This window comes from Musa acuminata, chromosome BXJ3-6 (genome assembly GCF_036884655.1).
Source record: "Musa acuminata AAA Group cultivar baxijiao chromosome BXJ3-6, Cavendish_Baxijiao_AAA, whole genome shotgun sequence".
NCBI classification, from domain to species: Eukaryota; Viridiplantae; Streptophyta; class Magnoliopsida; order Zingiberales; family Musaceae; genus Musa; species Musa acuminata.
In genome coordinates this window covers 2,530,046-2,555,201 of record NC_088354.1, presented here as the reverse complement: position 1 = coordinate 2,555,201, position 25,156 = coordinate 2,530,046, and the positions used below count along the sequence as shown (strand labels likewise).

At 39.2% G+C, this 25,156-nt stretch overlaps 1 protein-coding gene across 1 annotated transcript; it reads left to right on the top strand.

Annotated features, from left to right (window-relative positions):
- Nucleotides 1–12: 12 nt before the first annotated feature.
- LOC103986661 (DNA topoisomerase 3-alpha) lies at nt 13–25,156 on the top strand. Its single transcript, XM_018827390.2, has 25 exons — nt 13–599; nt 2,417–2,595; nt 2,678–2,750; nt 2,952–3,074; nt 3,205–3,326; nt 3,402–3,474; nt 3,554–3,670; nt 4,568–4,651; nt 11,422–11,601; nt 11,741–11,869; nt 13,125–13,199; nt 15,099–15,188; nt 15,357–15,461; nt 17,611–17,645; nt 17,787–17,879; nt 18,239–18,368; nt 19,355–19,407; nt 19,477–19,564; nt 19,658–19,696; nt 21,070–21,148; nt 21,250–21,321; nt 22,574–22,657; nt 23,478–23,654; nt 24,409–24,523; nt 24,747–25,156. Exons 1-25 carry the CDS (start codon nt 291–293, stop codon nt 24,976–24,978), a joined length of 2,856 nt encoding a protein of 951 aa, XP_018682935.2. The 5' UTR covers nt 13–290; the 3' UTR covers nt 24,979–25,156.

Below are 25,156 nucleotides of genomic sequence, written 5' to 3'. Positions count from 1 at the left end.
TTCGCATCTACTCGATCCGTTTTACCGGCTTCGTTTACTTCTGATTGAGTCGGAGTGGAATCACATAGAACGGTAAATGCTCAATCGGATTGTGCTGATGAAACCGGTTAAAAGCGGCCTAGAAGAACCAAATCGGATCCCTTCTGTCCTGTAAATAGCTCGCGACGAGGGTTGGGTAATAACCCATCGGCGAACTTGCGCGCTTGCCTCGAATTCGAAATCCCCGCCGTTGGTCTCGTTTCGTTTATAGGGCGAGAGCGGAGCGACGCTCTGGGAAGCGCCATTTCCAAATGTCGCGGCGCAGCGGCGGAGGCCGCATGATCCGGGTGCTGAACGTGGCGGAGAAGCCGTCGGTGGCGAAGGCGGTGGCGGAGATCTTGTCGCGCGGCAGCGGAGGGATGCGGTCGAGGCTGGGGCGGTCGCGGTACAACCGGGTGTTCGAGTTCGAGTACACCATTGGCAGTCAGGCGTGCCACATGCTTGTCACCTCCGTCATCGGCCACCTCATGGAACTCGAGTTCGATGACCGCTTCCGCAAGTGGCACTCCTGCGATCCCGCCGACCTCTACCACGCTCCCGTGCGCAAGCACGTCCCTCAGGTAAATGAATCGATCCTTCCATCTATCAATTAACCCTTCGAATTACTGTATTGCAACAATCTTGCATACGGATGTTTGTTTGCAATTTTTATCTTTGGTATTAAGTTTTGAATTTTTATCCTTTGGATTCTTCATATTGTTTCTTCTGGCTGTTGCTAGAAAAATAGCGATTTAGGATTTTAAATGTTTAACATTTTAGATTCTTGTCTACGTCTAATTTAGGGTTTCATCCTTTCTTGGAGATTTGGTAGAATGTCCACTTGCTGTGCTGCTCCTCAATGGGTCGTTCTCTTTTCTCTTTTTCCTTTTCTGAGTTATAAAGGATCCTCTGGCAGATATACGGTGGCCCTATCATGAATGTGGTAAGTTGGCCGTCCTTTTGTTGTTGTGTTTCATCTATCTACATATTTAGATATATTATGTGAGTAAGGATGAGCAGAACAAGATGTTGAAGTCCAAATATCTAAACTCTTGGGATGATGATAGGGAGGGATTCCTGTAGAGGATGCGTTCTGGGGAACAATGAGTTTAGAAGTCTTGGACAGGGAGCCCTACACAGTTTCTGATGGTTAGCACCAAAATGTGCAGAAATAACTCAAGCATCCCAGTCCTTTTATCACGATACAAGAATAACAATTTTGTAAGTCTCAACTGTTTGAGGTTGGCTGCATGGGTCTTTTGTTGCTATTGAGATATGTAAAAAGTCATAAGTTTAGAGTACTTAAATCCTTATTTACAGTTTCTATTAAAATTTTTTAGATCTTTTTCTATCTCTCTTTGTATCACTAGCATTAATCAGTTTATCTACTATCACATTTAGAGGTCTCCTAAGTACATGCCTATACTATTCTAAATGATTTTCTTTTATCTTATTCTCTATCAAAACGATATCTAATTGTTCATGAATAAAAATATTTCTTTTTCTATCTTTCCTATAACTCTACACTTCCATCTCAACATTCTTATCCTTTTTTCATATGTTTTATCATGATATGGCTACAAATTAAGGGATCAAGATCATTTTACCAATTATACACCCTACAGTTCTCTTGTAACTCCTTTTTTCACATGTTTTTTGGATATGTAATGTAATGCCTAAATATTCACCCAGTGAACCTGGTTGAGTACCAATTGAAGGAAACAAAACTATCAGACCAGTGAGTTGGATCTCACATTGTGTCTCATGAATGAGAGCACATGCACCAAATGTGTACTTCTCTCAGGCATTTAAGATGTTAAAATGCTAGTCTTATGTTTCTTACTCCTGGCTGTTTCTGGTTGTGAGGTTTGCCTTCTCATTTTGCTTCATCTTTCTTTATTTTCTGGCATTTCTTCTGTCCCATCATTGTTAGACTTCAATAATATCATTGAAGTGCTTCTACTTCAATAGTCGATATAGACAAATTGGGTTTTCAGATAAAACCTTACAGAAGGAATTGAACAGATGCTAGCAAAATGGAACTTCGGTTTTCAGATAAAAATAATGACTGATTAAGGCAAATTAGTCAAATAATACACATAATAATGAAGAAAGGACAGTCTAAATGTGTGAAGCATCAGAGTCAATACTGAGGTGGCGGCAATCATTCTGGATATTGTGTGTCTTGTGCATGCAAATCTGTGGATCAGAAAACAGACAAACATTGGCATGTTCTTTCTAAGCTGGTTCATCTCACTTCTTTGTTCTCCTAATCTAGATAGACAATGCATTTGCAACTTCAACTTGTACCTGATTAGATACTTGATGTTGCCTTCCTGTTCTATCTTTTGATCTGAAACATAGGATTGTAAGATTTCATTATTTCCTGGAAGTGCAGGATAAGTTGGACATCAAAATTACTTTGGAGGAGGAAGCAAGGAGATGCCAGTGGCTTGTTCTGTGGCTGGACTGTGATAGAGAGGGTGAAAATATTGCCTTTGAAGTCATAGAAGTTTGCACATCTGTCAATGATCATCTCAACATATGGAGGGCTCATTTCTCTGCATTAATCGATCGGTGCCTTGTCCTTACTTTCTGGCTATATTGTTGGTTCATTTGCATTAACTAGCTTGTGATGCTAACTTCTAAGAACTGGCAGGGAAATACACCATTCTGTGCAGAATCTTGCACGACCCAACAAATTATTCTCAGATGCAGTAGATGCCAGGCAGGTAAATTATTGTTATAACTTATAACAATGATCTGTTTGATTCCAGTTCATAGGTTCGCCTTTGACTACCAAATTATTGGGTAAAATACTTGGAAAATTATGGTTGAACTTATTAAAGGAATAAATTTTCTATTTACATTTTTTCTATATTTTCCTATATTTGGTTTGCAAATGAAAACTAATAAACGATGATATCTTGCAGGAAATTGATCTCCGAATAGGTGCCTCCTTTACTAGGTTCCAAACTATGCTACTAAAAGACTTATTTGTTCTCGATTTTTCCAGTGATAATAGGAGTCTTGTACTAAGCTATGGTCCATGTCAGGTTTTGTACTGTATATCTATTTTATTTAAGTTGAGAACTAAGCATCATTAATCTGGTTCCATTGAACTTTATATTTCAGATATCATATTCTGTAGATTGATTTATAATGAAATTTCTCTGCCTGGTGCAGTTCCCTACTCTTGGTTTCATTGTGGAAAGATATTGGGAAATACAATCCCATGAAGCTGAAGAATTTTGGACGATTAACTGTTCGCATACTTCAGAAGAGGGAACTGCTAATTTTATTTGGATGTAATATCGTTTGATATTCTGCTATTTACGTTTGATACATACACATGTTTTATAAACAATACTTGTTCTATGCAGGCGTGGGCATTTATTTGACTACACAAGTGCTGTTGTAATTTATGAGATGTGCGTTGAAGAACCAGCTGCAACTGTGAGTTTCCAGTCATGCTATATAACCTACTCATGTCCAGCAATGCACGGTATTAGGTTTACGCTTCCTGCATTTTCAGGTTAAAAATGTTAAACACCAGGAGAAGTTGAAGTATCCTCCATATCCTTTGAGTACAGTTGAACTTCAGAAACGTGCCTCCAGATTTTTCAGGATGAGTTCTGAGCACACAATGAAGGTGAGGTACAAACACAGCTGCTTTCTGGTTTTTGCTTTAACCTATCATTTTCCTTAGTAATGGTTATAGAAGTTGTTTCTGGTTATAATATGTTCGTGCTTATTAATCTGGATGTGTCATTTCGATCAGCTTTCATGGTGTTAAAACTTTTGATAAACTACTCTAATTTGCTAACAATGAACTATATTATAATGATCATAAAAAGGATATAAACAATGAACTCACAGGGTTCTGAAAGACAAGGATAAAAAAGGAATAAGTGGAAGAGTAGAAAAAAGGAAAAAGGTACCACTAGTTCTCTGCCACCGCTGCATTTCCTGACATTGCTTTATTGTGTTCTGGTGCTTTGCTGCTATCAACCATCACTTTGAAAGAGTGGAACCCTAGCCTGAAGTACTATATTGTGATACCATTCTAACCTTTTGAGTTATGGACACCATGGTCTGCAGTACCGAACTGTACCACCTGGTATGGGCGGTACGTACTGGTCCGACAGGTTGCCGGTACGTGGACCGCCTGTTACTGGTCCGAGTGCACTGTAGTACTGTAGCAGAGCTACAGTACTCGGCACACCGGAGTATACCGCTCGGTACACCTGGATGTACCGCTCGGTATACCGTACCGTACCGGTACCGAGCCCAGGTCGAAACACCGGTACGGTACGGTATTGCGAACCTTGATGGACACAATGTTTGAGTGGATTAAAATGAAAAAAAAAACTAGTTGGTTTGGAATCTTTATTTCGTGATATTCCAATTTATCATATTTTGTATGCTAATCATCTTGATAGATTTAAGAGTTTCTTTCTCATTTTCCTATTTTGTGCTGCATGTCTCTTGGCCTATTTATGTTCCACTATCACTGGAATTGTGATGCTAACTTGTCTCTTATATCTAGATAGCAGAAGAACTTTATCAGGCTGGATTCATTAGCTACCCTCGTACTGAGACTGATGGCTTCTCAGTGAACACAGACTTACATGTTGGTATCTTAGTTTTTCTTGATCTTCTTGTATAGCACAATAGAACTTGCTTTATGATCACTTGAACATTTTCTTTTTGAAAGAAAAGCAGTTACGTTTAGCAAGTTAGGTTAAGGATGAAAGGAAATCTTGATGTCTTTGTATGAATAGAAAAACAGGTACCCTTCCTCCTCTCCACTTGAAAACATTTTTGAATGATTATTCTATTTGTTGGATTCACTTAAAAACTGAGGAAGACGAGGAGGAAGCACTGGAGGAAGATGTTTTTGAAAAGAGGAGGATGTTTAGCAAGTTATGTTAAGCCTTCACTTGATCTTTCTCAGTTTTTGTTGATTTCTTATGTTTTCGAGTGATTCTTCTATTTGTTGGATTCACACTCATCATCTGGATCATTTTTCATTCTCCATTAACTATGAAAATGATGATTAAGTATGAATTTTCTCACTCAAATGTTTATCCAAATATATAAATGTCTTTAACAATGATTACAGTCCTGTTACATTTTCTATAAGGAGAGAAACACTTTTATTACTGCCATTCCTTTTTGCTTGATGATTGTTTCACTGGAATGATTTTTTGATGGAAGAATTTTCATCCTTGGTGGGTTTTAGTTCTTTAGTGCTACACGAGGAGATATATAAAATCAGCATATTACTATTTTGAAGAAAATAGTTGGTTGGCAAACTATTTTTGTTTTCTGAGGAACCTTGGAGCATGGTTTGTTTGGTACCTATGATAAATGTAAGAATGTAGAAAGTTACTAATGCTAAGACGTGGTAGGATAGAGGTAGACTTCTTTAGATCACCTAGGTGAACAGAATACATTTACTTGGATCATGGAGAGCATGTTTACACACACACACACACATATCTCTCTCTCTCTCTCTCTCTCTCTCTCTCTATATATATATATATATATATATATATATATATATATATGTATGTATGTATGTATGTATGTATGTATACACACACACACATTTATTTATTTATATCATGTATATTATGCATATGTGGATGAGTGTTGTAAGGTTGATTTAAAAGTATGAAAGTGCAAATTCAAGTACTAGCCATCTACTGAATGTGCATGTGTTTCTTTGTTGCTCTTCCTTTCCTTTTAGGTGTCTTAGAACGTTCATCATGCTGTAGTATCCAGATTGTAAATCATTACACATATGTATTATGTAGATAAGACCAGAAATGACATAATTTTCCCGAACTAGAACTTTAGCTGTTGCATTTTCCAACAAGGCTACATTTTGTTTTTGCTCCCTTGGGTCTGATGTCCCATAAAATCAAGGTATGCAATATCGTACCGTACCGGTGTTTCGAGGTTGGCTCGGTACGGTATGTTACCATGTACCGCTCGGTACGGTATGGTACCATGTACCGCTCGGTACACCAGGACGTACCGAGTGGTTTTAAATATTTTTTCTCTTAATGTAGCACTGCAGCAGTGCTACAATGTATTCCTGTAGCATGTTCTGTCTAGTAGCGGGCGGTCTGCATACCGGTATGCCATCGGACCGGTACGTACCGCCCATACCGGACTGTCACGAACAAACTTCTCAACAAGATGTTGGATGTAATGCTTATGTGTGTCCGTGTCTTTTGGCATGTTCATGCCCTGTACAGAATGTAAAGGGGCGGCCGAAGGCTTAATAGTCCCATTTTAGTTGGGTTGGTGGCCTCTTTAGGCTTGTAAATAAAGGTTGTGTCATGTGGACACGTGCGAGAGCTTTTCGGTCTGTAATGGACCATTTTACCCTTTGTTGTGCCACTGTTCAGAGCTTGTAAAGTCTGTTTGTAATTTGCATTGTCTATGAAGTATTTTTCGGAGATGTTTGCTTGTGGATCCCGATTGAGGCATTCTCTCTTGCCCGTTCTCTCTTTTGTTGGTCCTAAGGGACAATGGGAGTCTTCGGGGAGGCTGACCCTTGCGGACGGACACGCAAGGGTGCCGCACGACTTAGGCAAAACCAGCTAAGTCCGTGTCATATGGTATCAGAGCGGGACAAGCACTCATAGAAACACTTAGCATGCAAACGTGGGGGACCTAGCGGGGCTGCGTTGAGGGCAGTCAGCACACGCGCGACCGTTTGGGGGAAAACGGGCATGGAGATGTAGGGAAAAGAGTCGCTCAGAGGAGCGGGCATCTAAGATTGGCATTCACAGGAATGGCCAACCCTTCGCGCAAGAGGCACCACGAGAACAGGCAAGCTTGGAAGAATTTGGAGCGCACAAAGGTTAGGATGGCTGAGTTTGAGCTACGGCTCAACGTTGACAACTATACTTGATGGTGCTCTAGGCAAGCGAGGCGCTTGGCAAGAATGAGACCATGCAAGGTGGAATGAGTTGCTCAACGACCAAAAGAGTTATGCAAAGCTCACAGAGGTGAGGGGAATTGCTAACTCGAAGAATTTGGTACTCATGCATGGGCTTGTATGCGGACGACGGAATGTTCGTGGCCATCTCAAGGCGGCCGAGACTCGGCGCCATGGAGCATTGAAACTTTCTCTTCGGCATGTGAAGGATACGTCCGTGGGAGGCTGAAATGTGCAACGAGTTCAGCATGTTGCTAGGCCTTGAGGGGTGCAGTGGGGGTTGTATTGACGGGGAGTCGCAATCTAGCAAGTGCGTTTGCAGGAGGCAGAACAATGCACAGTTTGTTCAGCAGATCGGAGTAGTCCAAGGGGATGGTGGTCTCCGAAACGAAGAGAGATGTTGCTCCAATGGGACAGTTATCCAGGAGGGATAAGTTCCGGCTCTCCAGAGGGAGAATCATGTGAGACGGACCTCACATGTTGAGGAGGAGTACCTCAATAAACAACAACTCCACGAAGCTCGATGGACTGAGCAAGCGGCGAGGAGTCGTCGCATGATCTCGCTAGAGAGAATGCATTGGTGGATGCATTGCGAGATCAAGTGGGGGAGCAACACAAATGAAGGCACACTTGGAGTCGATATGAGATCGGACTCAAGGGAGGGCTGACCCGTGGAATGGTGGGCACGAGGGCCACCATCGACTCAATGCGAAAACGAGGAGCGGAGCAACTTGGGTGTAACTTGACGAAGTACCCAAGCCGCATGAAGGGAGCCAGCAGAGAAGTTGGAACATGGAGCAGAGGCACAGTGCTTTTCTTAGACAGAGGTCAAGGACATGAGCTCTTGCCTCTAGGCAAGAGCAGGATCATGTTGTTCCATGGGTCCTTCATTCTGACGGAGTGGACTCATCGTGCATGGTGCCAAAGACGAAGGGAGCTTCTGGGCACATGCACCTTATCTCGGAGGAGCATTTGATGGAGGAACTAAGGTGACTCAATTTGCAGAGGCGAAGTTGAGTTCAGAAGACCTTAGCACGGGGCAAGAGGACGCAGAGGCGGGTACTCTTGAAGAATATGCCACAGTGTTGCCATTCGAGTTGCTAGGAAGGAAGCGGTGCGCAGCGGAGATTGTGCTGGTAGGGGCAGAGGCCCAGGATCCAGACAATGGTGCACAAATTACAGTGAAGTCGGTGGACTTCGGGAGCTACTAGGCGACGGACAGTCCTAGAGCGGTGCTTCATCTAGGTGTGACCCAAGAGTGGGTGGATGAAGGTCGATTGCCAAAGGAGCGAACAAAATCGAAGGTGGAGGAGTCCCTGCGATGTATTGGCAGAGGCCACACACATGGAGGGTTCACAATTCGAGTTTATTCCACAAGGATCAGAATGCAATGGAGATGTCACCAGGAGGCGACATGGTGCAGCGGATCGTGGTGGAACAGTTCGTGGCAATGCGATACACACAATCTGGTCCCGTGAGGGATGAGATCATATGGAGGTATGATCGGGAGCTACTGGGAGCTCCGCTTTGGTGAACAACACGACGGCAAGAAGGGCTATGGATTCAAGGAGTGAAGGCCATGGTACCGCAGAGGCGGGTCTTCCGGGCGTGCACCGAATTTTGCATCGGATGAAAACCTTGGTCATCAGCATATGGGGGCTGGGTTCCACCAAGGGAAAAGTTCGTATGCAAGTACCAGGGAGTCCCATGGGAGGGACTTGATCATGCAGAGGTATGATCGAAGCAGCTGGAGAGTTGGACTGCTCCAGAGCTCATATTCGCTTAAGGGAGCCCGACAAGTCAGAGGACAAGGTCGAGTAAGCGAACGTTGCTACCAAGGAAGCTAAGGAGAACAGAATTGGTGCAAACCCTACAACGCGATGGCAGAGGCCATGCATGAGAGTTGCAGTCTGTCTTTCCATCGACCAAACAGACTGCTTGGAGAACACAGAGGTGTTGAAGCAGGGGGTCGAAAGGGGCGAGGAAGCGACGATGAGTCCAGAGGGACTTAGCTACCCAAAGTCAAGCAATCAGTTAGAATGGAGGTGGACTCAGAGGAGTGCCACGGAGACATCTCTACTGATCGTGAAGAAAAGGGATTCAGATGCGAGGCGACGGATAGTAGGGCCATGGGCATGGCAGCGCCATGGTACCGCAGAGGCGGGACTTCCGTCAAAGTCATTGATCCCTTGCTCTCACGGAGGGAGAGCGCTTGGTCGTGAAAGGGGCCGAGGAGGTGGAGCATGCAGAGGCAATCTCCAAGTACCGAGACAAGGCTGAAGGGCAGAGGCCAAGAAACTTCGTAAGACCGGTGTCTACAAGTTTCTCATCAAGATAGCCGTAAGTGAAGGACTTCGGGTCATGCAAGAGTGCACGACCAAGGAACGAAGCAGGCAGTACGCGGTGCTGTACCTTTGCTACTCAGTGGAGTAGGCGGCAGGGTTGATGGAGAAGACGGTACAATCCCAGAGGCGACCTCATCTATCAGAGAATTACTCCAAGTTGGGGTGGAAACTTCCTGCATTCCAGAAGTTCAATGGCTTTGAGAAGGTGAATCACAGTAACTAACTCAATGCAAGGAGTGCAAACACTTCAAGTGCTTCAGAAGTGTGAGCAAAGAGCAGGCGAAGACTAGTAACCAGCTCGATGCGTGAAGTACAACCTCGAGGAGGCGGGCGAAGTCAAGTAACCTTTGCCTTCTCAACTCTTAAGAGGATGGGCGAAACCGAGTACCCCAATTCTCTTATCTATCCAGCAGAGGAGCTCTGCACAAGTTCAAAGACCCTTCGAAGATAATGGAAGACAATAGTTGTCAAATCCTCACCAACGGTGATCAGTGCTACTGAGAGTAGATTGTCCGCCTCATTTCCCAACGAAATGCCAATCGAAAGCGGAAGTGATGCGAACCTACTTGGATGTGACAACTAACTGAAAGAAGAGTCAATGAGCAGATTTTGTGGAGGAAGGACCCAAAACTTCAGAAGTTTGCGAGGCGATGCTCGTTAAAGCTCCAACAAGCATCCACCCAGTTTAGGCAGCATGTGGAAATTTTGAGAGACTGGCGCAGTAAGGATGGTCTTTTCCTTCATTTGGTGGATCCGCAGGAATCAACGAGGATCAACACAACTCAGCCAACCCCACACCAGAGTCAGAGTCATTGGCGAGTTGAAGCAGCATGACGGATCAAAGGTTCGACTACTCAAAAACAGCAGCGGAGAGCAGCTGGGAGCTAGGAGGCGCATTGCAGCTGGAGCAGAAGATTGAAGACTCAGCAAAGGCGAAGAGTTGCAGTGTTCACAAAGGCTTCGACGAGGACGTCGAAGGGATAAGTGGGGGAGAATGTCACGGACAAACTTCTCAACAAGATGTTGGATGTAATGCTTATGTGTGTCCGTGTCTTTTGGCATGTTCATGCCCTGTACAGAATGTAAAGGGGCGGCCGAAGGCTTAATAGTCTCATTTTAGTTGGGTTGGTGGCCTCTTTAGGCTTGTAAATAAAGGTTGTGTCATGTGGACACGTGCGAGAGCTTTTCGGTCTGTAATGGACCATTTTACCCTTTGTTGTGCCACTGTTCAGAGCTTGTAAAGTCTGTTTGTAATTTGCATTGTCTATGAAGTGTTTTTCGGAGATGTTTGCTTGTGGATCCCGATTGAGGCATTCTCTCTTGCCCGTTCTCTCTTTTGTTGGTCCTAAGGGACAATGGGAGTCTTCGGGGAGGCTGACCCTTGCGGACGGACACGCAAGGGTGCCGCACGACTTAGGCAAAACCAGCTAAGTCCGTGTCAGGACGGTACTATTCAAAATTACATACCATGCATAAAACTGTAGAAGCCCCCCTAATTTTTTAGTAATTTCTTTTATTTTATGTGTTTGTCTCACTGATCTGAACTCTTTTGCCTCTTTTTCTTTCTTTTCTCTCTTATCTTAGCAACTTGTTGATTGTCTTATAGAATGACTTTTGTATAGGCTATTTGTTGCCTCCAAAAATTTAGATTCTGTAGGTATCACTTTGACCATCTTTTTTAATTATCCTGAGGCCTTGAAAAGTTTTTGACCTCATGGTCCATGAGTCATGGGTATTAATATGGTGCCACATTGTAAAGAAATTGTGGATAATCATGTTTGTTTGGAAGATTAGTGACTTTTTCTTTGCTAAGTAAGTAATCAATGACTTAGCAACATTATGTCTCAGTTATATTATTCTTTGTGCTCTCTGTTTGTTTTTTTGCTTCGTGAAGTCAGATCTGTATGCATATAATTGTTGTTGAAGCTTTATTTTTCTATTTTTGAAGTAGTCGCAACCTGATGCCATTGCATCCATTTAATAGTAAATAATAATCCTTTTCCTGCTGTCATTGGCTAATATACTGGACGTTATTTCACCTATTTTATATTGCTCATTTGTTATAATGTTCAGTTATTTCTTGACCATTTTATGGCCTAGGCCATTGTGCGGGAGCAAGTAACACATCCAATTTGGGGTTCATATGCGCAACAACTTTTGGATGTAGAAGCAAGGCTTTGGAGAAACCCTAGCAATGGTGGGCATGATGACAAGGCCCACCCTCCTATTCATCCAACAAAATTCTCTGCTGGTGAAACAGGGTGGAGCCAAGACCACAATGTATGTACACAAGCAACTAAATTATAATGCAAGTCACATATTTGGTTTTGATTCAGTTGATTTAACTCTTGGATTAAGGTGTATCTGTTGTTTCTAATGGTCTAGTAAGTTTATATTTTATCTTAATTGTTCTATCCAGAGATTGTATGAGCTTGTTGTACGTCATTTTCTTGCATGCGTCTCACAACCTGCAGTTGGAGCTGAAACTACAGTTGAAATTGACATTGCTGGTGAACAGTTTTCTGCATCAGGACGTGTGATAATAGCTGTAAGTTACATTAACTTGTTATTACTAATCTTCGGTGATGGTATATGTTTGTTTCTTGTTTGTGTAGCTGTTTTCTGGTTGTTTCTTTTTTTGATGGATCAGTTTGATTTTTCCTTGACTTGTTTATGCTATTTCTTTTGATTTGTTTTACAAGCATTTATGGCTTGTTTCCTAGTTGTTATTACCAACCTTCATTCTTGCCACTTCTGCAATATTAGGTACTTTAATTCAGGGTCTACCGTACCGAACCATACCGCCCGGTACGGGCGGTACGTACCGGTCCGATAGGTTGTCGGTACGTGGACCGTCTGTTACCGGTCCGAGTATACTGTAGCACTGTAGCACTGTACTACAGTGCTACAGTACTCGGCACACCTGGGTATACCGCTCGGTATACCGTACCGTACCGATACCGAGCCCAGGTCGAAATACCGGTACGGTACGATATTGCGAACCTTGCTTCAATTACTCTTTCTTGCAGAGAGCAGATGATCCAGATTAATAGGAAATAACTATGTAAATAGGCTTTTTGAGAGGATTATAAACTAATATTTTGCTATGAACTGACTGCACAATCAAATAATTCCTTGTTGATGCTTGCAATTTGCTGAAAATAAGGCAGTCTTGCAAATGATAGATGACAGTTTTTGGAACTTGAGATGATATTGTGAAGTTGTGGTAACTGGTAGACAAGTTTTTTTATTTTCCTATGCGAGTATAGCATGTGGCAAACAGCTTGGATCACATGGGATCGATGGCAGCAAAGTTACATGTTGGCATTGCCTTATGTCTTGGATGATATTGATGGGTGATAGAGATCTTGTTCATATAGAGAGAATATTTGTATGATGTTATCGACCTTAACATTCTGAAGAACTTAGTGTTTTCCTAGAAGAATTGAAACTGCAAATTACTACATTTGAATATTGTGGTTTTCATATAGCATTGTGGATTACACAAACAAGGAACATTTAGTTTGCTTAATGCTTGACCATAGAATGTTAGGAAGCAGTCTTAGACCAACTTTTGCTCACATATGAGTAGAAGATGTTATCTTCACTTTGTTGCTTGCATTGCATGGTTGTTAAGTTAATATTTATGCTATTGTTCTGGTCACTTTTCTTATTCTAAAGACTTTTAAAAGTTATTTCTTATTTTCTGAATCATTCTTAAAGATACTTAATTTTGGTCACTGGAAAAGTAGGAAATTTATTTAAGTATTAATTTATGTTCTGAACTTTCTTTTCTTTGATAGAAAAATTACTTGGATGTTTATCGGTTTGAATCATGGGGAGGTAATATAGTTCCTACATACACAATCGGGCAACAGGTATGTTATTGCCTTTCACTTGTTCTGTAGATTTATTTCTTAATTGAAAATTTGAAATTTGAGTTGTAACTTGTTTTATACTTGAACCTCCCTATGAGATTCATTGTACTTTAAGTAGTTTAACATGATCATGCTAATAAAAAAGATAGCATATTATTTTGAGCTGAATACTGGTTTGATCCATGCCCAAGAAAGGTTATTATTTGTTCAAATTTATGAAGCATTTTTTTGCTTGTAATCCCCTAAAAATTACATTCTAAGAAGATGCTATTTGAAAAAAAGATAAGAACACTACTTTATATACTGATTTCTGGAGTATTTTATTGAAAGAGGGGTCCATTCTTACTTTACTAAAAGAAAAGATTTTCATGTGCAGCCTTTGGGAAAATGTTAGTCCTTTCTTTAACTTGATTCATCATTTAATTTCTAAATAGGATTTTGGTCTGTAACATGAGATTGGACTAGTTAAGTTGAATTTTGGGAAAAATGTAATTTTTCTTAGGCTCTACTATAAGCATAGTTAAGCCTCCATAGGTGGATTGTTGACAATGATCCTGCTTAAATCAGATATCATCTATTTGTTAGAACCAGGGATTGCAATTTTTTCTGAACATGTATGTACCTGGCAGTATTTACCTGTCTGGGCCAAGGCCACACAGATTGTCCCATTTTAGATGGTCCAGAGTTGGAATTACTGGTAACCTGTGTAAATTGAGCTTATTGCTAGCGCCACACCCATCTCTAAACTCGCTTCGTTGCCTCTCGTGTTGTTAGCCTGCACTTGGCACTCTTCCTACTCTACTCTTCCTTCTCCCCTCTTCTAGGATAATGGTATCTAACCGTGTACCATATGTTGACCTGTGTATTATGGACCATACTTGTCTCATCAATGATTGGCATGGGTTCGATTGTCAAGATTGCAATATTGGATTAGAACTAATTGTTTGATTAGCTTAAGTTTGACTTTTACATATGCCATGGTTAAACTAAAAGTTTAAAATACTAAACACCACCCTTGGTAGATTTCTAAAGGTTAGTTATATAAACCGTACCGTATTAGGTGTACCAATTTAAGTGAATACTTGGACTAGGCTATTGAGTTTAGATCAGTTGGATCTCAGAGCATGTTGCTTTCAAACCAATCAATGGACAGTACTAATCCTAATCCTGCATGCTATCTGCCAGGGAAGGATTTTGGCTTATATGTTACTGCCAGGATGTTGGAGATGTGATAGGGGAGTTGTGATGCCTTAATCCATCATAAGTTGTGGGGTGCGAAATTGGATAGTATGAGCTACTCACTCACTGGTGAAATGGAATGTTTGGAATAGTTTTCTGAATCCAAATTGTTTCCAGATATCCTTTATTCATGTCTGCTTTGAGTGAGTTGGCTGTTATTGGTTAGAGATTTCACTGCTAGATGTGTTTGGTAGGCTATCAGATGTGCATCATGTTCAAGGCTTTTGTACCTCTGATGTTTCAAAAGCCTAGCATCACCTGATACTTAAATGATCCTTGATCTTTATTCTTGTTTTCTAATTTCTAATTTTTGGTTTCCGTGAAATTTCATCATTAGCCTTTTTTTGGCTTTTGTGGACAATCTGAATGGATTTGTTGATAAGTATATCCCATAGTTCATGATTGCCGGAGTTGTTCACCAGCTGGAAGCTTGCTATATTTAAATGTTGATATTCCTTTTCTGAAAATTTTCCACTTCTTTTTCAAGTTATGATTCTCTTAAACAAAACTGAGTTTCGAAGTAGGACTTTACATATCTAGCATATGTACTAATACTGAGCCTCTAATTTGTTGCTTATTTTTGTGTATGTTTCTATTTATACTGATATCTATGTTCAATAAAGCTCAATAATGAGTTAACGTTGCTCTATCTTTTCACAGTTTATTCCAACCAGTTTGACCCTTGATTCAGGGGTGACCAGACCACCTCCTCTTCTAAGTGAAGCTGATCTACTTAGTTGTATGGACAAGGTAAGCATCCACTATTACAAGTCCTGCTTTTGTTTTTGTTTTTTGTTTTTTTTTGGTGTGTCTATGAATGCTTGTATAAGTCCTTGTGCTTTTGTTTTTCTTTTGGTGCACACATTCTTGCATAAGTCATCTTTTGATGATGTATCACTTAGCTCAATCTGCTTTCAGGCAGGAATTGGCACTGATGCAACAATGCACGATCACATTAAAAAGTTACTTGATCGGTGCTATGCAACAAAAGATTCAAATACTCGTTTCTCACCGACAAACCTAGTAATTCTCATTGCCTTTTGTTCATGCTTTTGTAGCTCTTTATATTTGTACCTATTTTTCTTCTTAATCACTAGGTATAACTCATGCAACCAATTAAGCATCCATGCAAACTCTATGATTTAAAATTAAAATTGTTCCATCTATTGTTAGTTGCTAAATCATGCTTGTTATAAGATGGAAAAGTTTATGGCAGTAAAATAACAATGCAGTTCAATTTAAAGATATAAATTCAATTTTGTTTGTTCTTTGTGGGAATACATGGCTATTTAGATCTCGAAAAATTCGCTTCTTTCGCACTTTAAGATCATTGGAGGTATGTTGCGTCCCTTCATGTCTGTTCTTTCTTCGATATACATGGCCCTTTCATTTGAGAAGTGTATGCAGGAAGTCTTGTGAGTGTTACATGGGCATTATGTTAGAAACTGTAGATCCTAGTCACTTCTTTTTTTAACTTTATAGTAATAACTTTTCTTTGAAAGACCTATCCAGAGCTTCCCATGAAGGAATACTTTGATCACATGATGTCTATACTCTTGATTAGACTAGTGAGATTTAGCCACCTAGGATTTGCCAATTTCTACCTCTTTGAATTTTCCACATTTTGTTAATCTAGTATCCTGTTGAGTCAGACAAGTAATCCAAGTCAAAGGTTCATTGCCAACATCTGTTTATTTATGACAAACAGAATTCCAGATTCCTTTTTTACCTCTTCTAAGTCATGCCATACATAATTAATGATGATAAACGAGCCTAATTTATATTAGACAAGCCAAAGTTCACAATTTTGTGTACTGGTCAGGGATCAGACTGGCATCATATCAGTACATACCAACATATCGAATGTTGGTATATCAAGTGTTAGTATACCCGAACATATTGATTTTTGGAAAAAAAAAAAACCTAAAAAGACTGAAAAGGAACCAAAAAAGAAACTGTTTGATGTATGACCTGTATACCGATGTGTACTCTCTCTCTCTCTCTCCTCTCCTGTCACTGCCTCTGCCTGTTCCCCATTGTGTCACAACTGTGCCTCTAACATCCTGTCATGTCACTGTCATCTGCTCCTTGTCCGGAACTCCATTTCCTCCTAGTCCTATTATTATGCCTCATCCTCCTCTTCTTTCGTCCTCCCCTTCTCTCTAGTCTAGGTGGTTTTGACTTGTACCGAATGTCGGTAAATTGTCCTTAAACCAGAGCCACACCAGTCTAGTCGTCTACTGGTATCGACACTAGATCGAGATTTTCAATATTTAATGTGAATACCCATATGTTGAGCAGTGTATATACTATATAATCTTGAAGTCGATACAATATGTTGTTCTTTATTGCCGTAGGATACATTTATGAGAATGATGTTATTTTTTGTCTTTCTTTACAGAGATTAATATTGACATCTTTTAGTGATTTGTTAAGTTCTATTGTTGAGCTAAATATGTAAATTTACTGCATTTTTCTTGCATTTCCTCATACTATTGCAATTATCTGACGATTAATTATTTCTGTTTAGTTCACGAGTTATTTTACTTGAGAAATTACGTGTATGTGTTTTACCAGTTTGGCAGTATATACATGCACATATAAATTATCAGACAGACAATAATGATTACATACATGGATTTCATTTTTATTGACTGGTAGTGACCAATTCGGCATGGAACAGCATGTAAATGCTTGACCTAAGTTTGGAAATTGCTGTGAGCCCAAAAATTAGTCAAGATGTCTTCTTCTTCTATAAAAAAATAAAAAATATCTGCAAAGTATTTGTGAAATTTGTGGTTCGTATATCACCTCCTATATTTATTGGCTGTTGTTTAATAAGCTTACTTGGGATTTGCTTTGCCTAACACTGCTAGGAGTCTCTTCTATCACTTGCTAAAGACATCTTATCAAAACAGGTCTGTTTGATATTATATTGAATAAGCAGCCATTATAGTTAGTTCATCTTTTGTCACATTTGTCGCCTTCATTCATCTTGGTCATACTTCATCTTCTCATGCTTTGCCTAGAAGAGTTCAATCAAACATCTCTTTGTTTTTTGTTATATTGATCAAATTGCTTCCATTAATTCATAGAAGTTTTATGATTTTCACATATCAGTTAATTCTTGTTGACTAAATTTTTGGCTGACCATGTAATCTATTAATGGCAGGGTGAAGCATTAGTGATGGGCTATGATGAGATGGGGTACGTAAATAATTGTTATCTTGTCTTGTGTATCATAACATGTGTCATCCAGCATGAAATTACTCTCTTTACATCTAGTATGGTACATGGAGCACTTAAACAGTAAAATGATATGCTATTATAATTTTTTCCCTCCTGCAGCACCTATATGTTCAAAGTCTACATAGTTGCAAAGTTTATGGTGTTGAAGCTTCTTGTTGCCTTCTTTAATATTGGTTACCTTAGTTTAAAAAGGTAGGGTTAACATATTTTTTTAACTTTCAAACTAATGTTCTCTTCCTTTGCATGTAGAAAAAGGTGATTTATTTCATTATTCTTGAACTCTTATTCATGGAACATTAGAGAATATAATACTACCTTTTGAAATAAATTTGTATAGCTACTGCACATTGTGCACTTGTCATAATAAGGAATTTCTTAATTAATGAAATCATGTTGGTCACGTCCCAGGGGATTTTTGATTTTATAAGATTCCATTTATATTTGTTGACCTATCTACTAATAAATTGTGAACACTACTTTTGTAGTAATATAAAATAAATTTAGGTTTTCTTTTTTTTATTTCTTTGAATGTTTGTGTATACTCCATTCAGGTATGAACTTTGGAAACCCTATCTCAGAGCGATGATGGAGTGTGATATGAAAGCAGTAAGCATAGGTACAAAGAGGAAATCTGAGGTTTTAGAGAGCTGCTTACAACAGATGAAAGCTTGTTTTCTAGATGTAAGTCTGGTTAACTCAGTCACATTCTTAGAGCCTAATCGTTACATTAAAATATTCAGCAGAACACCATGATACTTGTGTTTTAACATTTCAACTGTAGTATTTATTTAATTATTTTAATTAGCCTTTGGATAGTCTTTTCTATCTAGTCAGTGGTATTTAGATTCTTGTATAAGACTTTGCAAGATCCGCATATTTAACATGGTTAAAATATTTGGCCTATTTTCATTCTCTTGCCTTAGAAAATGAACTGAAGTAGCTGGCTTGCTTGATCATCAACAAAAGTGGGTTTAGTAGGCCTTATGAATGAACTGAATGAAATTTGTTGGGTTCATACATTATCATTCTGTTATTGAAGTGCATCAAGTCTACAAGGATGGGAACTGATGATTTTACGTGCTTCTGCAAAAAATGATTTATATGTAGGTTTGAATCTGATTGCAGTTTGTCCACCTAAGTTAGGGAAGTGTCAAATAAATTGAACTGATAGCTTTAACTATTCAAATTAAACTGAATCATGATTAGTGAAGATTCTAGAATTGACTAGTTGTTTTGTCTTAGTACTTCAAAACTATATAGGCTAGAGAAAAATATGCAGAACAATGTATTTTACAACCAAGTTTGAGAACATTTTGGCAAAACTCAATCTCATTTTATGCCAGTTCCTGTTAAGTGTTCACATATAAAAGAATGAAACCTTTCTAGTTTCTAGTACTACATAGTAAAAATAAACACCTTTTAGATATTTGTCGTACTTAGACCTTACTTTTTTCTTTTGCCTGAATAATCTGGAATGTTTGAACCCTTTCTGCCCAGTGAGAAATTTGTGTTTGGGTAATAGTATGTGCTACAATCTAAATGAGTGGAAATGCCTTGTATTTATTGCTAATAATCCTGCTACACCTTTTAAAATCGTGTGTTTCATATTGATTACTTTCTTTCTTTTGCTTCCTTGTAAATGTTTATTCCAAAAGTGTGTTCTGTAGGCAAGGCGAAATAAAGTGAAACTCCTGGAAGCAATGGGTTTATTCTTTGAGAGGTAATCATGCATTTTTTTCACTCATGCTCTTTTGGATTTAGGATTCTAATTCCTTTTTTTATCTAATAGATCTGCTGGGGATGCACATAATGTTGGAGAGACTGTAAGGCCATGTAGTTTATGCAGTGAAGCTGACATGGTGCTGAAGCGAAGACTGGTAGTTATTCTGTTCTTTTGTTTCATTCCATCTTCAAAGGACAAATTCTATCTGATCTTTTCTTCAATATTAATCTGTTTCTGCTTTCTCCAGAATGGTGATTATATGGTGGGATGTTTGCGCTTTCCTAATGTGAGTTGCTATCTTTGAGACCTTCATGTTGTGCCTTATAATTCACCATAAAGGGCTTCTTTTCTGTTATAATGATTTCCTCAATCATAGTTTTCTTCAAGTTTTTGTGTTGCAGATATCATCTTTCTGCTTAATGTAGTTGTTATTGTTGTTGTATAATTAAACAAATTAAGTAAAATCATTGACTTTCTTGTGACAAAAATAATGACACTAATTTTAGGCTCTTAAGACTGCTAAGTATTAAGTAAAATCTACAACCATTAGAACAATACAATGACAGCCATGGTTTATCAGTGCTGTGCGAGGTGTCATGCCAATGATGATGAGAATGGAAGTTGAGTTGTATGTCACAGAGTAGCCAAGAGTGTAAAGAGATTTACATGTGTGCAACATTGCACCCACCTGCTTGGAGATTCTTTCCATGATTGAAACGTACTCAATGGAATGCAATAGGGTCACATGCAGGTGGGTGGTTAGTCTTTTAGGAAGCTGCAGCTTGATGTTGCTTGCAAGTTAGTCTTTTATTGTGGTAATTTGAATGCAATAGGGTCACATGCAGGTGATGGTTGCAACTGAGGAACATACATAGTGCTCCTCTTGCCATTGCCTATATTACAGAGCGAATCGGCCTTGAACCAGTTTCAGGCAGAGTCAATCTGGTCAAGTTCCAATCAGCTTCTAAAGATGGGACCCAGGAGGACTTTCAGAGCTCTAAGATGCATACATCTCTTTGATGATTGAGTTATCGCAAAGCTCTAGAAGTCCTCCTGGGTCTCATCTCTGAAGTCCTTCAGCTTAATTGACTTGGGCTGGGTCTTGGACTAGGCCATTCTGCATTACAATTGTGCTTGCAGATGGAGTTCGTTTGTGAAGGGGTTAACATCTCTTGTTTTGTTAAGGACTCTTGATCCCTACCATTTCATATGGATTTCTTTCCTTCTTGAAATAGAACTGATGAAGGATTATTTCTTTCTTAGTTAACTCTTCTTGCAGCCATTTTTCATCTTTAGACCTTACCAAATCAGGATGTCTCCAACAGCTGGAAATATGTCTCTCGAAGTTTTAGAAGTCTTACTGGATTGCATCCTCTGCAATCAGCTGAATCTGGCTTGATTGACTTGGAATGGGCTTGTACTTGAAACCAATCTTATCTGTAACACTCTGAGACCTTCAATTCTTATTACCAAACACAAGAAGTGTTTTAGATCAGAAATTTAGAATTTGGAACTAATTTGATAAAAAGTGATGCCATGATTCTCACATCTATAATTTTTCATTATCATTGCTACTAAACTTCCATGCCTAGTAATGGTTTTCTGGAATGGTTCTTTGATAGGCTGTGGTTGTACACTAATTATCTGAATATATTTCAGTGTAGGAATGTAGTATGGCTTCCAGGATCAATATCAGAAGCAGCTGTGACCAATCATGTTTGCTCCAGTTGTGCTCCAGGTCTGCCTGACATCACCATTTATCCTAACTGAGCTGTAAAAGTTGGGCTATTTTACTTATCCGTGTTGTCTTGTGTGTTGATTAAGTTATTCTACATATAGGTCCTGTTTACAAGGTTCAGTTTAAGTTTCGAAGACTGGAGATTCCTCCAAATTATGATGTTGATCATTTGGGTAAGCTTTATTATGGCTGCAGTGATTAAATTCAATTGCAAACATGATTTATAGTCTCCTATGAAAGCTACAAGTACATCGATCTTGAGTTCACAAATAACTAGTGTCATATTAGATAGAAGGAATTCTTTTTTTTTTGGCGATAAAGTGAACAAATAGATTCATCATCCCATTACAGTATCACTCATATTGTGATTCTCTTCCCATTTGCTTCTAGATTTTTTTATGTATGTGCAAATCCTATCTCAGTACAAAATCTTGTTTTGTCTCAGAATGTTGAGTGCGCACCTACATATCCATTTTGCAGTGATCTTTTTGCAAATCTTGATCCAAAACTTAGGAAGTAGAGAAATCCCAGAAGCACCAACTACGTGATGCACAAAGGTTAAAGACCAAAGCATGCCCAACATGATGAATCGGTTTATTCTAAACCTGCAACATGTTGTCTCACCAGTGTTGGATCATGACAAACTTGAAACTTTCCAGTATTTAAGTACTGGGAGCTGTTGTACTACCAAGAATTATGAATCTGCCATTGCAACAGTAATCAACATTTAGCTTGTAAGTGTTCTTGTTAAGTTTGTTTTGGGTCTTCTTCAAACACTGTCTATATGTTTCACTAATGAGATTTGAAATAGTTGGATTTGGGAATTGTTACATCATTTTGGATATTTAACTAGTAAATGGATTATGGAATGTTCCTTTTAATTACTCTAGAATCAATTTTTTACATGATTTTGTCCTCTGTCCAGCCTCCATATTACTGCTATAATGCTATTAACCAACAATAACAAACCGTAATGTCCCAAATATCTAGGGTCAGCTAGATGGATCTGTTGCCATGTTTCCATCATTAAGTCATAAAAAATTATATCCTTAATTCAATAAAGAGGATTTAAATCTTTATTTATATTTTCTAGTAAAGTCTTTTCAGTTGGGACTTTACAACCTTGTTGTTGTTGTAAAGTCTTTTCAGTTATGGGGCTTTTTTGTGTTTGAATAAAGTTAATCATAGAATTTAGTGATGTCAAATTAGAATTCAAGCCATATTTATGATTCATCTTCTGGAGAACACACATGATTTTCATCCAAATATGCTGTTCTGAAACTCTACACCATATTTGATACACTGATTATCTTCTATCAAGCAAGGCAGATGGCAATTGGCATACTTCTTCTATGAAGCTTATGGCATTGAGTGTACATTATATTCTCTTTTATTCAATTATTGTACTAACATTTCTTTCTTTAGGTTGTATTGGTGGCTGTGATGTGATACTGAGAGAACTAATTGAGATTTGTGGAACAGGATCTCATAATCATACTGGCATGTCAGGTTTGTTCCAGAATATAAAGAAGTCAGCTTTGGATTGTACAATGAGTTTTCAATTGTGCAATTATCATTCTTTGTGCCGGTAGCCTTTTCCCCTTGGTTCTTATTGTTCTCCATTATGTTTATTTACCTGTGTCTTCCAGGGAAATAATCTGCAGGTATTGTTAATTCATGATGCAATACATGGTTTTTATCATTTTTGCTGCAGCATTGTTCTTTCTATGCATATATGTGGCCATGGTTGCTTCATTTTGAACCCTTCCTTAAGATCTCTGAAGGGACCTGTTGCTATTGTTGCTCTATTGTCACTAGAAAATACAGTGGATGATATTTTTATTTGACCTTAATGTCACTGACTGGGCATAGTAGAATTTCCATCTTTTTCTTTTTGGGGTAAGCTGACCTATTATTTCATCTCGATCCTGCATTATTCAGATCTTCCTTGTACTTAACACTTATAACAAGCTATGTTTTCTAAGCCTAGTGTTTCTGAGTCATAATTTGTATGTAATACTAATAGCTCTTGGGAAAGGACATAAAGAATACTAAATGTAATAAGAGATTCCTGCGTGTGTTACAACCACAATTTAGATAGAGGTCCTGCACTTTTTGATGTCATCATTTATATAGATTTCCCCTTATAGTTCACCATACATGGAATCATACCGCTCTGCATAGTCTGTGACTTGTTAGCTTCAATAACATTAAAATTCAGATCTCATTATATAGTAATTGGGGTTCATCGATATTATAAGTGGACATTTCTATTGTTGAGCAAAATCATAATAGTAAACTTTGATTTTGGTTTCTCTGATTCTATCAGCAAGAGGTCAGCGAGGCACAGAGCCTATGAGCAGTGCAAGTAGAGGTAATTCAAGGCAGGAGCCCTGTCTGCACTGTGGGCAAACAGGGCATTCTTCAAATCATTGCCCCTCCCAGGATTCCTCCTGCCCACGTGCTGCTCAACCTGCCCGAGTCCGGAATGCTAGAATTATTTCAGGTATTAAATTGTTAATGCTCTTAAACCAGCATAAATCTAAAATGCACCTTCAGCTTATTAGTTGCATTATCCAAGCTATATCATACACCTATGGTTTAGATTAAATTGATGTTACTGCATTGGTATGACATGTCATTGTCCAAGCTATAACATACACCTGTGGTTTAGATTAAATTGAAGTTACTGGTAAGTCTTCATTGCTTATTTTGCAATATGACCAGCTCGTGTTGACTTAATACATTTGTGGTAGGTACTAGCAGCTGAACTTGTAACCATTAGCAATCATTCATCCATGACTTAGAAGTTTCTAATAGCATGGTCAAAGCACCAAATGTTACCAATTGATGCTTTTTTTTATTGTGGTGTGTGCGTGCGCGTGTGTGTATATATATATATATATATGTCTGATAGCATGATCTGTCGTTTATCTTTGGGTTGTTCCATTGCCTGCAATTGGGCTGAGTACCACTGCATTATCAACAACCAAGCCAAAAATTTCTTACTTTCCTGCAAATATCTCCAGTAATCCGGCTTGCAAAATCTTCCAGCTGTGAATTTCTTTCTCCACTTCAATTTATAAAATATCTTACTCCTTAAAATTCAGCTATACTGAATGAGTGCAGTCAATTAACAGTTGGCTCAAAAGCTCTTGCTGATCATGACACTTAAAAGGGTCTTAGATAGTTAATGTTACTTCATCTATATGCTTGCACAGTGGAACAGTAATCTTGGTTCACATATTTATTAAACGCAGGTGAAGTCCAGTGTAACTCATGTGGAGCAACTTGTGCATTGCGAACTGCTAATACAGAAAGTAATAGAGGAAGGAAGTTCTACACCTGCCAATCACAAGAATGCGGCTTTTTCGTGTACGTATCTCTTTCATGATGGTTTCTGTGGGTTCGCAGCATCTGATGCTTTCTTTAGTGACTCGATGAAGGTTAGGTGTGTTTTGTCTGTTTCATGCCTGCCACCTCAACCACCCCTCTGAAAGCTTATTTAACTCAGCTACAGAAGATTTCTCTTGTGCTTCCCTCCAGAATCCTTTTGGGTGGACGAAAGTAATCAATCTCATCCTTTTCTGGAATGCAGATGGGCAGACAGTTTGGAAGATGGTGGAACACGAGGACATGGTGGATCCCGTGGGGGCAACGGCAGGTCATCTTCCACGGCGAGGAGAGGTGGTCGCGCCCGGGGGCGGCGAGATGCACCTACTAATGGTGTTACATTCGTATCGGCAACCGGCGAGCCAGTATCTGGAAGCTGCTTCGTGTGTGGTGATCCCTCACATTTCGCAAACGCCTGCCCAAATCGTGGCAGGTGACATGAGTGTCATATTCATGCAGAATTCTGGCTTTTGCTGCGTTATTCGAGTTCACGAACGTCATCTGGTCTTTGCATCAACAGATTGTCATTATTCCACCTTTTGTTTTAGTTGAAGGTTTATGAGAAGTAAAAGCCGATGCTCCTTGTGAAATATATTTTTTAATTTGAGAGGAAAA